Source organism: Neopsephotus bourkii, unplaced genomic scaffold, assembly GCF_033783945.1.
Source record: "Neopsephotus bourkii isolate Nb327-2 ecotype Australia unplaced genomic scaffold, CSIRO-AGI_Nbou_v1 NB_1052, whole genome shotgun sequence".
Lineage (NCBI taxonomy): Eukaryota > Metazoa > Chordata > Aves > Psittaciformes > Psittacidae > Neopsephotus > Neopsephotus bourkii.
This window is the reverse complement of record NW_026901541.1, coordinates 2,369,913-2,386,707: the sequence shown is the minus strand read 5'-3', so window position 1 is coordinate 2,386,707 and position 16,795 is coordinate 2,369,913. Positions and strand designations below refer to the sequence as shown.

At 36.6% G+C, this 16,795-nt stretch overlaps 1 protein-coding gene across 1 annotated transcript in view; it reads left to right on the top strand.

Annotated features, from left to right (window-relative positions):
• GPC6 (glypican 6) overlaps positions 1–16,795 on the top strand; it is a 738,749-nt gene that overhangs the window by 412,958 nt on the left and 308,996 nt on the right. The window contains exon 3 of the mRNA XM_061361119.1: positions 10,328–10,719. Within this exon, the coding sequence (XP_061217103.1) occupies positions 10,328–10,719 (392 nt within the window). The remainder of the gene's footprint in view (positions 1–10,327; positions 10,720–16,795) is intronic.

Here is a 16,795-nt window from a genome sequence, read left to right as displayed (position 1 = left end):
AGCCATATAATGTGAGAAATCACATATGTCTGAGAGATAAGGATGAAGATTGTACAGTACAGAGGGCACACAATGGAGTCTCAAGATTGCAGATATGGAAGAAGCAGTAAATGACAGAAAGTCTGGAAGTCCAGTGGCTGCTCTGCAAAAAAAAAAAAACAAAAAAAAAAAAAAAACACCCACCTCAACAAACAGACAAAAAGCCATTAAAAGAAATCCAGAAATAGGTTCTATATTGCCCAGTTTCTACTGAGACATACCACTTCATTTCATGATAGGACCATAGGAAGGAGCTACAGGCATTGTTTATTTGCTTAGCAAGTCATCAACTTGTGGGTTTATTGAAATATTGTTGTCTGTATGCTCATTAAGCAAGTAATCCACAGACCAGCATAGAAGTACAAAACTTCCTTAGCACTACATGAAATACCCACTTAGATGGAAGCATTATATGCAATGCAATTAATGCTAATAAATGGGAACAATTCCCCAGATAAACTTGTCCTAGGAATTTTAAGGCCACTCCTCTGTAGTTCAATTAAAGAAAAAGTAGATTATACTGTTTTGTATCTAATATAAGCCTAAATATAAAGAAATCTTGCAAAGATCATTTTTTCATCTCACGATACTGTATCTTACATTGAAGTTTCCTTCTGACTGGAAAACTTTCCCAATAGACACACTCATAGGAGAAAAGTTTTTTGTTGAGAAGATAGGTCAGATAAAAATTGATCATGCAGTTTCTTGACCTAGTGAACTGATGTCTGCAGATGAAGATTTCTGTTGACTTTAAAGCTATTCAAATACAAACTTCATTTTTTGATCCCTGATCTTTGAAACATCCAAGTATGAAAGTTTATTGACTTTACAAAATCACATAGGGGACCCAAGATCTTCCTACCAGTACATGCAAGCAGATCCATGTTCTGAAATAGTTTCCTTCAAAATAATAGATCTTTTCCTGCATTTGTAACTTCTTTGAAGTCAGCTGAATTATCCTTAACCTTTGTTCTTAACCGTATTCTTAATCTATGATTTTATGCATTGCCTTAAGTCACTGACTGCCCAAATATGCTCTCCAAGACCACTGCTGCTCCTTAACTTTCCTACTATTACCTTAGAAAAAAAATATTATCCCTCTAACAATCTGAGAACATCTAAGTTGACTTTCTGACATTTAAGTTAACTTAATTTGAAGTCACAAAAGAAAAAGGTTTTTTTTACTTCAGTGAAGTTTGACTGTGTAGCTCAATTTACAAGCAAGAATTCAATCATACCTCTGTATTATTAGTGTGGCAAATAGTACAGCATGCAGTGTACAAACAGTCAAGAAACAACTGGGAAAACAGCCTGGATATACTACTGCCTGGCCTTAATGGTGCATGGGGTTCCTTTGAGTGTGGAAGTGGGGAAATTGAATAAGCTTAAAAATAAGCAAATTATCTTGCAGGTAGTTTTATCTTTTTTTTTAGTGGTGTTAAACCATAACCATAAGTTATTAGCTGCATTCAGGGGTGTCTGGAAAAAACATCAACATGGCTTCATTACCTCTTAAACTGCAGACTTACATACAAAATTGACTTTATAGATATAATATTTTCAATAGGAATTTAAACTTCAAACTGCTCTTACAGCAGGCTTCTGCCACTTAGCTCAAATAGAAGTCTTTGCAGTTATTGTAGTAACATCTGTCTCTGGTCTCACATCTTAGAGGGTTTTTTTTGATGTAATATTCTGATTTCCTTAAAAATACTAAAATGAGCTTGTTTCAAAGAGAAAGGTGAAATGAGATGGAAACCAAAATTGCAATGGATTTACAGCAGTTACATTAAATAAATATAACTGTGCAAATATGTCTTAGCCCTCTGCACTTGCAACTGTGATGTAAAAGTAGCTGCAGTTCTCACTTAAAACATACTGTGATACACCCAGTCTGATCTGTTTGATACCTGGCTTTCCACACTGGGATTCAGGAACTGCACTTCCTACTCCTTTGCCAAATAGATGTGATCAAGTGGATGCATCAGAAAGCACGCTGGTCTTGACGCTAAATAGGGCCCAAGAACGGCTTTTCAAAGTCCTCAATGACAGCTCTTCACAGTAGTCTATTTTCTTTAAAAATCAGAGGAAGAAACAACAACAACAAAAAAGATACTGTTCTATTCTAAAAGGGGCAAAGAAGCCGTCCTCAATCTCTTATGTGTGTAAATCCAGTTTGAGATTTCTGCCTCCAAAGCCCAGTTCCAAAGTGTTACTGCTGTCAGTTTGTGGTTAATCACCACATGGTAAATAAAAGTAAATGAAGATTTCAGTGTTTTCCTCTGGCCAGCCAGAGCCTCCTTCCAGATGAATGACTCCTGCCCTTAGTCAATTCAAGCTGTGTACTCTGAGAACAGGCGTGAAGGATCACAGTGACTTCAGCATCACATTCCTTCCCAGCACAGCACCTGTCCTCTGAACACCACAGGACTGAGTCTACTGATAGCAAATGTTGCCTGTGGTTTAGGATCTGCTTCTCAAAAAATTGCCTACTTTTTTTTCTGTTTTCCTTCTTCAGGGAGAATATATAAATTATCCTGGCCTAAATCAGTTTTATCTGGATTCTAGCAAGGCTAGAAATGGTTGTTAATTTCCTCCGTGTCTTCTGGTCCACCTTACGCTTCCCTATATTAAAAGTCAGCAAACTTTTAATACATTTAAATGAGTGATATAGATTATAGGTATGGCAAAGAATTTTCATACAAAATGTTAGATGGTAAATCTCCTTAACTATAGAACTAGGTATTTAATAGCCTCTAGTGGTATGTAAGGAAAAACAGAACAGTCTTTATATTTTAAAACAATTGCTGCACTGGGTCCTATAGTTTATATTTTGTTAATATCATTTTCATGAAAGCTTTAAATTTCTCAGAAGAAACTGTGGTGACTCATGAATGTTTCATGAGGCATTATGTGTTTTTATGAACATATGATGTAACATTCATCATTCTGAAATTCACAGATAGCCATGAAATGCTACATGCCTCTTTTTGGTCGTGGATATTCATGACAGTACTACTGCTATAAGCATTTAAATGCCCATTTATAAATATTCTAGAATGTTGCCCTTCTGATGCCATGTCACATTTTGCTTACATTTTATGAGTACTTCACTTGTGTATTTTCCACTTGATAATGAAAGTCAAACCTTCAGGTATAGTTACTGGTGTATATATATATATATATATAAATTATGTGTAGAACTATCTCATTGCTTTGGTTTTATTCCTAGCATTTTCTTTCTTGGTTATTTCTATGAGTTCAGTAAACTCTTTGAGGGGATCTTGTGAATTTCAGGTTTCATATTTATAATCAAGGATACATTATCAGTATAAAGTACCAGATGCAACAGATTCCAGATTCTAGAAAGAAGTAAAGACTTCAAAAAGTATGTGTTAATATCTAATTTAATTGTTCTCATGTGAAAGTGTTATGTTTTGCCTAGTTGCAGGATTGTCTGTATAGAATCAATGGCAGGATGAAGTCTCCCTTTTAGACATACTCAAGTGTTAGTAAATAACCTTCTGCAGTGAAGAAACAGTATGTTTAGCATTTAAATGTTGCACCTGCATCCCCTGAAGTTGTTAATAAAGATCTTATTGATTTCAATGTTGCAGATAAGGTCTTATACACCTTTATCAATGCATATAAATCAGCTTTGAGGAGATGACAGCTCATTTAAGTCTATATTAACTTTCATTTGTACAGTAACTTCTTTGTACATCCATGTTAAATAATGCCTTAAATTCTTCATTGGATTAGGCTGCCATTGTGGTAATGGCATTTGATGTATAAATATCAGCCTAAAGGTTTTTTTCCCATTTGCCCATACTTGATCTAACCTGTCCAACCCAGCCCATGATAGATGTTCATGTTTCTTCCCCATCCTCATGTCCCTCATTTTAGCACACAACAATGCAGATTGCATTGTCTGCATTCTCAGCCTTGGGGAGTAGTTAAGGAGGGAACCTCAATGGATCCTTCTCCTGAGTGTCCTTGTTTATTCACAGCAGATTGACCCATAAGGGGAAAGTAGTCATGGACTCTGGGCAGGAGGCAGGGAAGAAGATCACATTTAATTGTCTTCAATTACAAGTCTTGCAGTAATCTGAGAAATGGAGGGATTAAAGAGGAGATAGGGACCCTCATTTTTACTAACAAACATTGAGACTGCATGCTGGCTTTTAACAAATTTAGTAGGCTCCAAAAGATTTCATAACGTCATGATATTTACAGGTGTAGGACATTCTAGAAAGGTATCAATATCCATGAACAGCTAAATCATTTCACCTGTAGATGATTTTACCCAAGACATATAAGTAAAGGATGTGAATCACCAATTTTGAATTTTGCAATTATACAAGTATCTGTATATACAGATTTGTAATTATACATTTATCTGTATTACCTTCTATTTCTTAACTTTAAATGCAATGTGTATCAAAATTAGTTAAAAAAATGAGAACGATTTTCAACAGACCTCATCACACTGCAGCTTTTGTTGTTCCTAATGGGAGATGCAGTTGGTTTCCCCATTGTGGCTGTTGAGTCTTTCTGAAGGTCAAAGGTATAAGGGAATTTTAAAATTAGTTATTCAGGCTCACTAAAAGGTAATAGCAATGCACTGGTAGCCTTATGCATGAGATTAATTCACTCTTGAATATGAGTACAAACGTAATGTCAAAAGATAGGGGAAAACATCATCTGCTCTAAGTGTTCTCCTTACAGCAATGTTTTCTCAATCAGGAAGTTAAATTGAGTTCTTTTTGTTTTGTAAGGTTAGTTACTGCTAGAAGAATGTCTCTGGAAACCTAAAATAAAACACTTAGAAAATATAAAAGTATAGAAACCAGACAGATTAATTTCACTTGAATTTCCTTGAGATAAATCACAGCTTTTACTGATCGATAGCATTGTGAAATACTTCTTTTTTTTTTTAAGAAAAAGAAAAAAAGAAAAAGAAAATCATGCCTTTTCAAGGATCCTGCAAAAAGATGAAAGTTCACAAAATTTTTTTTTTCATGAATTACTTTATGAACAAAGAAAAGCAGAAATAGGGCAGTGAAAAAAAAAAACACCACACCAACCCAAAGCCAACAAAACTATGATTGATGCATGTCATGAATGTAAGTATCTGTACCTAAGGAACCCCCAAAGAACCTGTCTAAAAAGTCAGCTTACCTGAATTCTAATACTGTTCTTACCATCAGCCTTATCAGGACTGGGAAGTTCAAAGACGTGACATTAATTTAGGTAACTAAAGCCCACATAGGGTGTAGATGCATGCAAATCTTCACAAGAAATGGTAGATCAATAGATTTTGTGCATCTAAATTCTCAAAGCTCTGTGCAAATCAATGCCCACAAGCAGGAGAACAAGGCTGTAATAGGGTATTACCTGTATGTTTTGGGTGGTGTTAGTCAATGATGGATTAAATCAGTATGCCACCCTGATCAGTCTTTTCCAGAAAGGCTGATAAGGCTGATATAAAATCAGACATATATCTCTGTCCAGAGCCTCTAAAGTGCTCTGTGCAGCTGTGCTGGTTTTTTTTCAGATAGGAGTGAGACTGCATTTCCGGTATTTCAGGTGCTCCATAGTATGACATTCAGATCTGAAGTTCTGCTTTAAAAAAAAGCTGAGCAGACTATATGGTAATTAAATTTCCTTTTGGTCTTTATGGTCTTAAAGCTCATGAATACCTTTTTTGTTTTGGGGCTGAGAAAGTTGGGGCTGTTCAGCCTGGAGAAGAGAAGGCTGCGTGGAGACCTCATAGCAGCCTTCCAGTATCTGAAGGGGGCCTATAGGGATGCTGGGGAGGGACTCTTCATTAGGGACTATAGTGATAGGACAAGGAGTAACAGGAGGTTGTGAGTGCTCCATCCCTGGTGGTGTTCAAGACCAGGTTGGACGAGGCCTTGGGTGATATGGTTTAGTCTGAGGTGTCCCTGCCCATGGCAGGGGGGTTGGAACTTGATGATCTTAGGGTCCTTTCCAACCCTAACTATTCTATGATTCTGTGATTCTATTCTATGATTCTATGAATTGCACAACCAACCTTTTCTAGCTTCGCATCTTGTCTTACAGTCAGATGTTGGTTTTGCTTAAATTACAGATGGAAAAGAAAATGCAGGGGAATTTATCATGCTAGAAATTATCATAGAACATCAACTCCAACATAACACAACTTTTTTTTTATCTAATAATTGCCAGTAGATGGTTGTGAATATATTTTGTTGAAGGTAGGTATTACATCATGTCATACTCCGATATTAGCCCAATCCTGATGCACTGACTGGGGTAACTAGTCATCACTTTGGAATTAGGCTAGCTCCTAGGTTGAACTGCATAATGACACTAGATTACCTCTGCTAAAATGGAGTGAGGAAGTCAGCTTTCAGTTGAGAAGGTACTGTGAGAGCTAGCAAGACACTGCTTTTAATCTAAGAGCAGTACCTACCATTCAGTAAAAAAATCTAGTAATGCAGTCCTTTCACTTTGTAAGTGAGTTGTCTTATCACAGACAAAACATTTTAAAGCAATTCAGACTTCATCTGCACAGTCTGTTATTATCTATCTTTGATCCTTAATTTACAAATAATATTTAAAAATGAAAACTAGCTCAAGTGTTATCCACTGACTGGAAACCTTCCATTTAAGCCTATATAGAGCATGTAATGGTTTAAAATTGCAATCTTCTCTCCATCTTTTCAGTAGTTCAGTGTGCTTTAGAACTTATCTTTTCCAGCTACCTCATAAGCAGGACAGAATGGGCTTCCTGAGACCATCTGGGTAATAGATGAGACCTGTAGAAAAAAGTGTTTGCAACATAAGATGTAGCCAGGACATATTCTGTCATATAAATGAATCACCACTTAAAATTAGGAAAAGTTATTTCCAGAGTTAATACTTCTCATGACAGCCTATTTTGGCAGCAAAAAATATCACAAGATATATATTTTAAAACACTGTGCAGCTCTGTCTTGTATAGATTCTCCTCTCCCACCCTAGTACTTGAGTGGCTTCCAGAAGCACATTAAGCAAGATGACTAATGTCTATCTCATCTTCATTCTTTTACTTTGAGCTGAAATATTACATTATTTTTCAAAAGCTACCTGCAAGTTCATGAAATATCATCTTTGCAATGAACATAAAATCTTTACATTACTGTGAAGACCATGGGAAAATTCAGCCTTTGGAGAAGCTAGTACAGTTTCTCCTAACTGGACAAGTGCCCAGTTATACCAGGGCACAGTTTCTGTACATAAGATTACATAAAACAAGATGCAAATCAGATATCCATCTTGATGTATAGAGGATTAAAAAAACAAGTAATTCATCAAAGCAGCATTTATTTTGCTGGACAGGAGTTGATTGAGAATTTTTCTAATTAGTACAACAGGAGATCTCTTTCTTTCTGGAACTAAAATGGTATTCAATTTTCTAGTTGTTGCTGCATTATTATCCTGACTCTGCATAGTGTTACTGATGCAGATAACTCACTTAAACTGTCTTTTGTATCAAAGCATATAGACAACTAACAGTCTGACTTTTCAATGGCATAATAACTTACTCTAAGCAATAGCTCTCAAAAGACTAGAGACCTACGAGAAGACTACAAATTAAATAAATGTAATGCTATTTAGAGGATATTAGCTTTCCTACAGAATGCATATGTATGGTGTCACATTTGGACTAGCATGAAATTTTAAGCTTGTGGAGTTACTGATAATGTTTGTATTGCAGTATAAATAAACATTGCAACCAGCATGACCACATTATGTTACATGCTGTAAAGCACAGAATAAGTATCTACCCCTCCCTGAAAAGTTTGATTGGCTTCCAGCAAACTGACTATGAGATTGCTAAATGATATCCCCGCACAAAGAAATAGTAGGCTAACAGTCTCAGACAAGAGCATCCGCCAGCAAGCTCAGTTATGGTTTGCTGTGACTGACTTATGCAGTGCCGTCATCTTTTAAGATAAATAGTGGGATTCCCAGTATAGCTATGGAGTGGGAGGATCCAGCATGTGAATTGCTTAACAGCAGCCCCCCAGGGCTACAGGGAATTACAGAAGAGAAAATGAAGGTCCTGGATTTGCTTTTTTTGTGATCATCTTTCCCAGTTGTCGTTCAGTTGCACTGTTCTGAAAGCCTGGCTTAAACTTTAAAATAAATTTTAATTTAAGCCTCAAGTTCTCTGCCATCTTTTTGCCTTTCAGATTGTGTGACTAGAGAGCAAGATGTATTCAGCCAGTGTGCACTATTTCTTAGACCAAGAAATGATATAAAATAGTGTCAGGATGGTTCAGACATCAGGGATAACACCAGGTCAGGTTTAGAATGAAAAACAGCTTTGTTTTGCTTTTCTCTTAAATAGCTTTGTTAGAACTAGTGGATAATTTAGAAAAACAGCAGAAAAGACTGTGTTGTGTACCTCAAGTTATTCTATTTGGCAACAAAGAATAACATGGGTTTCTTTTTCATTGTGTGTTTTGTTGTGGTGATTTTGGGGTGGTGGTGTTTTGGGGTTTTTTTTTTTTGCTTCTTCTTATATAAAATATTTGGCAAAAGCATATTCTTTTCCAGCTGGAATTTGTTGCCTGTGAATAGATATGGTTTTAATGGGAGTTTAGACATTGATACATTTATTAGAATATATTTTGCCTTTAATAAATGCTTTGATGTAGTGAGTACATTCTCAATGTTCTGTGTATACATTTTCATGATAAGCCCTTTGCAGTTATCTGGGAGATCAAAGACTGAAGCTCTGCACAATTTCTGCCAAAAAGATGAGGCTCTTTTCTTACTGAGTCCTTGTAGACTGGTCTGTAGTGTTCAGTGGGTTCTGCTTTCAGCTGTTCACAGATGCAAATCCTCAAATTTAGTGTAGATTTTTTCTTACACTGTCTTAGTTGCCATCATGTCTTTAGCACTGCAGTGTTTTTTTCATTTTTATGAGTCACTGCAGCCACAGCAGGGCCCTATTTTTTAAAGGGTATTCACATTATAGCATTAGCCAAGACTGTAAGAAGTCAGCACATCTCTGCAGTTAGCACACACAGATGTGTTTATGAGCAATGATGACCACATATTTAGAATCTGGTATCCCAGAGTTGGCTGTGGAGATGACTCCTGCATCAGTATGAATCATTTAATTGCAGCAAATATACATGTTTTGCCAAAGGTGTTGCCATCTCTGCGTTGCTGTCTGCAATGCCCCATTTACAGGCCACAGCAGTCAATGAACTTCCTCCCAAAAGAGGTCTAAAAAGGCTGACAAGCAGAAGGTGGGGTCTTCTAAAAACCAGGATAATCTATGCTTACTCTTAGCAGATGTGTTTAAAGAACTACTGTACATGCTCAGTTAATTTCTTGGGAAAACATAAGCACCATATGGCAGTTCAAGGATCGTAACAGAAGAGATGGTAACATATTTCCACTGTATCTCATGGGCTTGGTTTCCAGTGTGAATAAAATCCAGAAGCTGAAATTCAGAAATAGGTTATAGTTTTGGCCTCAGTAGATAAAAGGCATAGAAACAGTAAAGTCTGATATCCTTTCAAAAAATTTTAAGGTCTGCTGTTAAAAAACCAACATCTAGCACAAATTGGAATTAGAAGGCTGGCTGTGACATGACTAATGGAGGGTTCTAGTACTGCTTTTCAGCAGCGTAGCAAATTATTGAAAATACTAACAATTTCTTAGTATTGCCTAGACACATAATCCTTTTAAGAAGGATCCTGTTCATTTCCACTCAGGTCTCTTTCAAATTCTCTTCAAGATTATTTGCAAATAAGTTTTCAGATTTATTTCAATTCTATATTGTATATTGTTCTATAATGTAAAAACTTCAGCAAAATTGAACTTATCTAGGTAGTCTGAAATCCTTAAATTTTCAGTTAAACCATCATATTAATGACTTCACTTTTAGCTTAGATGATGTCGTGTAGTAGCTATGGAGGATATTGCAAGGAACAGAGATTGCCACATCCAAAAAGGCCATGAAGAAGTGTAACTACCTTCACTGAAGTTCTTTTATATGGGTTTTTCATGTTCACTGTTACAGGTTCTGCATCTTTCTGCTTGGGGAATTCAGATTATAATCTATTTTTCTTTACATCTAAATTAAGCTCTTTCCTGTCCAAATAGATGCATTTCACTAGTAAAGTGCTGTGGTAGCAGTATGTTTAGACAAACTTTACTAATGGCCACAAGAATGCAATCAAAAACCCCTTTGTACCTTACTGCTATATCTGTTAACACTTGCTTGTTTCCCCTGCAGAATTTTTCCGAGAACTTCTGGAGAATGCAGAAAGATCCTTAAATGACATGTTTGTCCGGACATACGGCATGCTGTATATGCAGAACTCAGAGGTGTTCCAGGACCTTTTCACAGAGCTGAAGCGGTATTACACAGGAGGCAATGTGAACTTGGAGGAAATGCTGAATGATTTCTGGGCTCGGCTGCTGGAGCGGATGTTCCAGCTCATAAACCCTCAGTACCATTTCACTGAGGACTACTTGGAGTGTGTAAGCAAGTACACAGACCAGCTGAAGCCGTTTGGAGATGTACCCAGGAAGCTGAAGGTTCAAGTGACTAGAGCGTTCATTGCTGCACGGACCTTTGTTCAGGGACTGACAGTAGGAAGAGAGGTTGCGAACAGAGTATCCAAGGTAATCTGAAATCGGGAGAGTGAGGCGTTAAGCTTGAATTTATCTCAAACTTGCTAGACAATTGAAATGTGACTCTGCAACTTCATTTTTAATATGAGTGGTGGGCATTTGATTTGTTAGGTTTTATGTCCACTGATACACCCATCCTAAGTTTATAAACAGGGGCGACAGTTGTTTTTAATTCCTTCTGGAGATATTAAAGCAATACTGACTGGAAAGCTTTTCTCTGTGCTTAGGACACAAATACCAATATACATCAATGTTACAGCGTCATACTGATTGTCATTAGTAATTCAAAACTGGCTACATATATAAAAGATGATGGTTATGATCAGAATTTAGATGTTTCGAGCAAATTTATGCTGCTGTTCATTAGGGCAATACAATTCTCCCAGCATTCATTCATCATGCAGCTGGGTGATGGATTTTCTTAGAAATGTCTAGTCATGTTTGTGATGAGAAAATAGACAAACAGTGACACCTCTGAAGCTTGAGCTTTCCCGAAGGATGGTTTGACTCACATTTATTTTAGTTTTGATTATTTATCTATGCAAATATTTTCGATAATTGTTATCTTTGAGGGCTTCACATAATTAAAGCTGTGTAAGAAAAAAACACACAGAGAAATAGCCCATCTGGGTAGCAGAAATGTGCCTGAATTACTGTATCTTATACAGTGGTTCAAATTCAGGTTTATTTTTATGAATTGCTCTTCCAGCTAGATACTTGTTCTGTGATCTGGCTATTTCACAGTCCTCGTAGTATATTTGGACCTTAACTGTATTCTGAATTCTGAAATGCTGTAGTGAGATCCACTATAAAATGCCCAAAGACATTTGAACAATAAGCATATGAATGATTTTGACATTTGCCCCATGCAGTACTTTCATTTACAAGCCTAAGCCATTCATCTTCCTCCTGAGGACTGCCTCACTTGCTTCATTTAAATCACAGCCAGAAGGTGAGGTAGAGGTAGAGACAGATTTTCAGTAGACTGAAAATTCAAGCACAACAGGGTGAGGCTTCTAAACTTTTCTTATCCTGTATGATGAGATATTTTGCAATTACAAATTCAGAAGCCATGAAGACAGAGAGGTAGTCAGCAAATGAGAGCCTGATTTTTATGTCTAGGTGACTGGATGGGAGGAAAGGGTCATTTTGCACTTGGAAGTCAGTGAATGAAATACATGATTGTGGTTACTCAGCTAGAGCCAAGGTCTCTCCCTCCAAAGTGCTTCCTGGACTATACAGTTGTCTTTCCTTTTCTTCTGACACTGTCAATACTTGCAGTCCTTTCCAAACAGTGGCAGGGCATCCACAGCCCACGTAGTCTGATATGGGGAAGATACATCTTTCTAGCCTCCAGGTTGTGGAACTCATAGGTATGCAGCCCCAGAATTCCTCTGAAAAGAGATGATGTCCCCGTGGCCAGGTTTTAAGAGAAAGTGCTGAGCTCTGATGTCACTGTTGTCAGTAGGCATGAGGCTGCATCAACTGGATCAGACTGTATGGAGTAAGCTATGTAATTTGTGCAACAGATGTGTAATTTGTGAATCCCAAACAGATTAAGGGTTTAAGGTTTGAATTGTCTGCTGAGATGTCACTTTCCCTGTGTCTGTACATGACTACACAATGTGCATGTGTCTTCTCTCTCACATATCCAGGAACTGTTTTCATCTTGCGTGCTGAGGTTTGGGCACATAAGCCCTTTCAAGAACAGGGCTTGTCACAAGATTTGTAAATGATCCTATGATCCAGTAATGAGAACTACTAGCCCTGTAATCATGTAGAGAGCCTTTTTGTTGTGTTACTACAAAAGTGTAGTCATAGGCAGACCGGCATAAATGACAAACATAGAAAATGACATCCTTTTCTTTAAACATCATTAAAAAAACCTGCAGCCATACCTTAGAGTTTATATGTAATTTTAGAAGCAGAAAAGAGGCATGTAAATATTTTTAGTTGCTGTTTTGGAAGTCATCCAGATTCAGCATGGATTTCATTTTCATTGTACTGTTAATATTGAAAGATTCTGTGATAAGAATGCCACATCTAGGAAAGTCAAGATAAAGGAAAAAAAAAAAAAAAACCAAACAAAAAAACCCAACATGACCCAGAAAATGAAAAGAGCTGTTGAGGCTCTTTTACAGAAATCTTTGTCCATTGTCTGCACTGGCTGGGAACAGGGGGGATCTCCTAGCTGCAACATCACAAGCTAAAATGATTCTTTGCTTTGTATTTGCAGGCCCATTATCTCACTGAACTGTCACTGCCAAGTGCCACTCGCATAGAAAAATGTTGAGTCTACGCTTTCAACTCTGAAAGAGTTTTATTATTGAGAAGGTTGTAATAACATCTCCTTTGCACCTTTATTTTCTCAGCCTTTTGTGGCTCATTTCTGTAAAGCAGTTGGTGGGCCACACACTCAGAAGTATTTGTTACCTATCTAATGTAAGGGACACATCATTTCTAAAGATTTCAGAAAGGGTGCAATGTTGGTGCTAACTGAAAATGAGGCCGTTGAATTCCTTCCAAAGGAGCAATATCCCCTACTTTCCAATTAATTATGCACTCAAGCACATGCAAAATAGGCAACACATATCACAAACATTTTCCACTTGCAATAGTAGTTTGCAACTTGCTTATATCAGGGAGATTATCATTTCAATAAGTCCCATTTAGATAAATAGGGAGGGAGGGTAGTTAGGACTTCTTGGGTTTGTAATTTTTTCTAATATATTTCAATTGTAAGTAGTCATAGTTACATTCAATCTTTCTGAAGTTGTGCAGTCTTAGTTGAACAGTGTTTTCATGATCTCAGAGTTAACTGCATTTTTTAATTTTCAGAGATTGTAAAAACATTTTATTTATCATACCACTGCATTAAAACTTTGTCAGTCTGTGTTGCTAAGGGCATGTTAAATCTCCACTCAATGCAGTGTATTTATTTCCACTGTTTTGAGTAGACCTCAGCTCATTAAATTATATATATGCTTTGTAAAGATGTGTGTGCATACAAGCAAAAAGGAATTACAGTATTTCTTACAGTGAAAAAATGAAACCTATTCCTTCATCAATATATAAGAATCATAGACTGTTTCAGGTTGGAAGGGACCCATAAGGATCATCAGTCCCACTCCCTGCTTCTTGCAAGACTATCTAAAACTAAACCATATGACTAAAGAGCATTGAACTCTGACAGGCTTGGTGCTGTGACCACTTCCCTGGGGAGTCTGTTCCAGTGACCAGCCACCTCCTCAGTGAAAAACCTTTTCCTAATGTCCATTCTGAACTTCCTCTAATGCAACTTCAATATATAATATTCAATATATAACATAAAAACTGTCATTTAGGCACACCAAACATTTATTTAGTTGGGATGTTTTTCCTCAAAGCTCATTAATTTAAAGGTTAGTACAGGAGCGGAGTTCTCACATAGTATACTTTCTTAAGCTATAGCTAGTAGCTGTTCATAGACTTTCTGAGCCACAGTCTCAGAAATAATTGGTAAAATTTTCTGCTGCCTGTTTTTCCACTAATTTGTCAGAACCTAAACCCCTGTAGAATGGGCTTTTCTGCTCTGTGACCATTTGGTGGCCAAAAAAAAGGTGCTGTCCTTCTCCTTTATGCTATCTTCTCGCATATTCCAATTCAGTATTCTTAAATGTATTTTGTTTTTCTCAAAAAAAAAAAAAAAAAAACCAACCAACCAAGCCCTCCTGACTGGCTGTGATTTAGTATTTAATGCTAAACTGAACAAACTACTGAAAATATTTCTGAAGTTGCTGCCAGCTGTGATTGCCAATAATATGATAGAAAAGACATGCGTATATTTTTCATTTTCATGTTCATCTGAGCTCTGGATACTTTACAAGAAAATAATGCTAAGTTATTCTTTCTGATTCTAAGCAAAACATTCTCAGTGGTCAGAATACTCTCTTTCTCTTTGAACTGAACTGCCACTGAGTGGTGGAAAATGTAGCAGAAAAAAAATGGAGAGGAAAATTTTAAAAAGGCAGGGCATTTATGTCTTTTGAGGAGCTTATTATTCCTGAAATACTTTTCACAAATATATTCGTAACTGAATTAAGACAATTATAAAGCTGCTTGTACTGGAGAATCTTTTTCATTAAATAAGGAAGAGTATAAGTAAGAGTTCCAGACCAAACACAGAATGCAGAAAAAAGAACTAATTCCCCCCCAAAAATGGATTAAGACTGAAACTGAGGATGGCATTCCACCTAAGGAAGATTTTTCCTGGAAACATTTTCTTTCCATATACTTTTCATTGCAAGTTATAGAAAACAGGAGGAAAATAAACCCCAAAAAAAACAAAAAAACAACAACCAAAAAAAAACCCCAACAAAAAAAAAAACACACCAAAAACCACACACTTTTTTTTTATGTTTCATGAGCATAATTTCCCAAGCCTGACTTATGCCAATTTCATGTTTTAACCAGGGTAAACTCGCATTAAGAACATAGGAGTTTAGTAGAAAGAAAAAACAAATAATGACTTATGATTGGTCAGTCCTATCCAAAAGCACAGTCATTAGCCAGCTGTCATTACCCCACTGCTGTTCAGAGCTCTAATTTAATCCTAGGCAGACAGTTACATCTTCATTGCCTCTTGCAGTGAATCTGGCTCACTAGGAACAGCACGCGAATGCAGAGTACTTTTATTTACAGAGATCTAGAGGTTTAGTTATTGTCTGCCAATTTTGCTTTTCCCTAAGTTTGACTGGTTTGCAATTTTTTATTTTTTTTTTCTAAATTTGACTGCTTTCTTCCCATTATATACTGGAATAAAGACAAGAAGAATTGTTCTTAGTTTGACTTCGCCTTTCACACTTGCAAATCTGTGCTACTGGCAACAAAAGTAGTTCTTATACCAGAAGGAAAGTGAAGCTTAGCTCAGGGGCATCATTAGGAGCAGTTAGTGATTTTGTTAGTGGAATAAACACCAAAGATTTGTGACCCAGCCACTAAGAACTTATTTCATTAATGCATTTAAATATTAATTATCATTTATTGCAAAATAAAAAAGGCTGTTACAATACTTTTCTCATTGTATGGCATAAGCTATATGTCTCCCTCTTTTTAAAGGAATTAAAACCATTCCTCCCCTGAATATTATCAAATTATGTTAATATCAGCCTTCTTATTAGAATCTGGTGATAAATGGGCAAAGTGAAACAAGTTCAATAATACAATTATAAGGTTAAACCTAAGATTAGTAGTGAAAAACAGTCTCTAGTAATTGCCTGGATGACTTCTACTCACAGAATGCCAGGCCACTGCTTTTCTAATACACTAAATCAATATTCTTACAAACTCTGCTTTTCATGGTTTATAAGTAAACATTCAACAGTTTGTGAGACACATAAACAAAGGTCAATATTGAATATCACACTGATTCAGAATGTAATTATTGCATGGAGGGGGGGAGAAATATGACATGCTGATAGTTCAGGTAATTCAAAGCCAAAACAAATAGTACTTCAATGCTGGAAAATGTGATTTGCAGAGTGTGAGAGATAAAGAGCTACATGTCCTGTATATTTTAACTTCATTGGATGAAGAGATTTGGCGTTTTAAAGTCAGAGGGAAGCAGATCTGAAAAGGACTCTGGTTTTCACTAAACTTTAATCCTTAGTTCAGATTGTTAGTTAGGAACAGCCCAGCTGAGCAAGCATAGTGTTTATGATTTTTTGTTTCTATTGCATTAATTTTTTTTCAGTCATTCATTCTTTGAGTTTTAATTGAATTAATCTATCTTTCTAAAAACTGGATCACAGCAATCCATGAATGGGCCATGTTCTTTTTTAGCTTTTCTATCCCTTGGTGTTCCTCAGGCAGGGAGTCCAGGGATTAACGAGCCAGGGGAATTTCAGAGCTCAGAGATGTCTGTGACACAGGACTGCATGATACCTACATTGGAGTGCTTTGTGGGAAGTATCCTTTAAATTGAGGTTCTCCAACTATGCAGGGAATCTTTCCTACTTTCTTGGGGAAAAGAAAAAAAGAAAGAGACATAAACCAATCCTGTTAATTTGTAGACATTTCATGGAAAAAT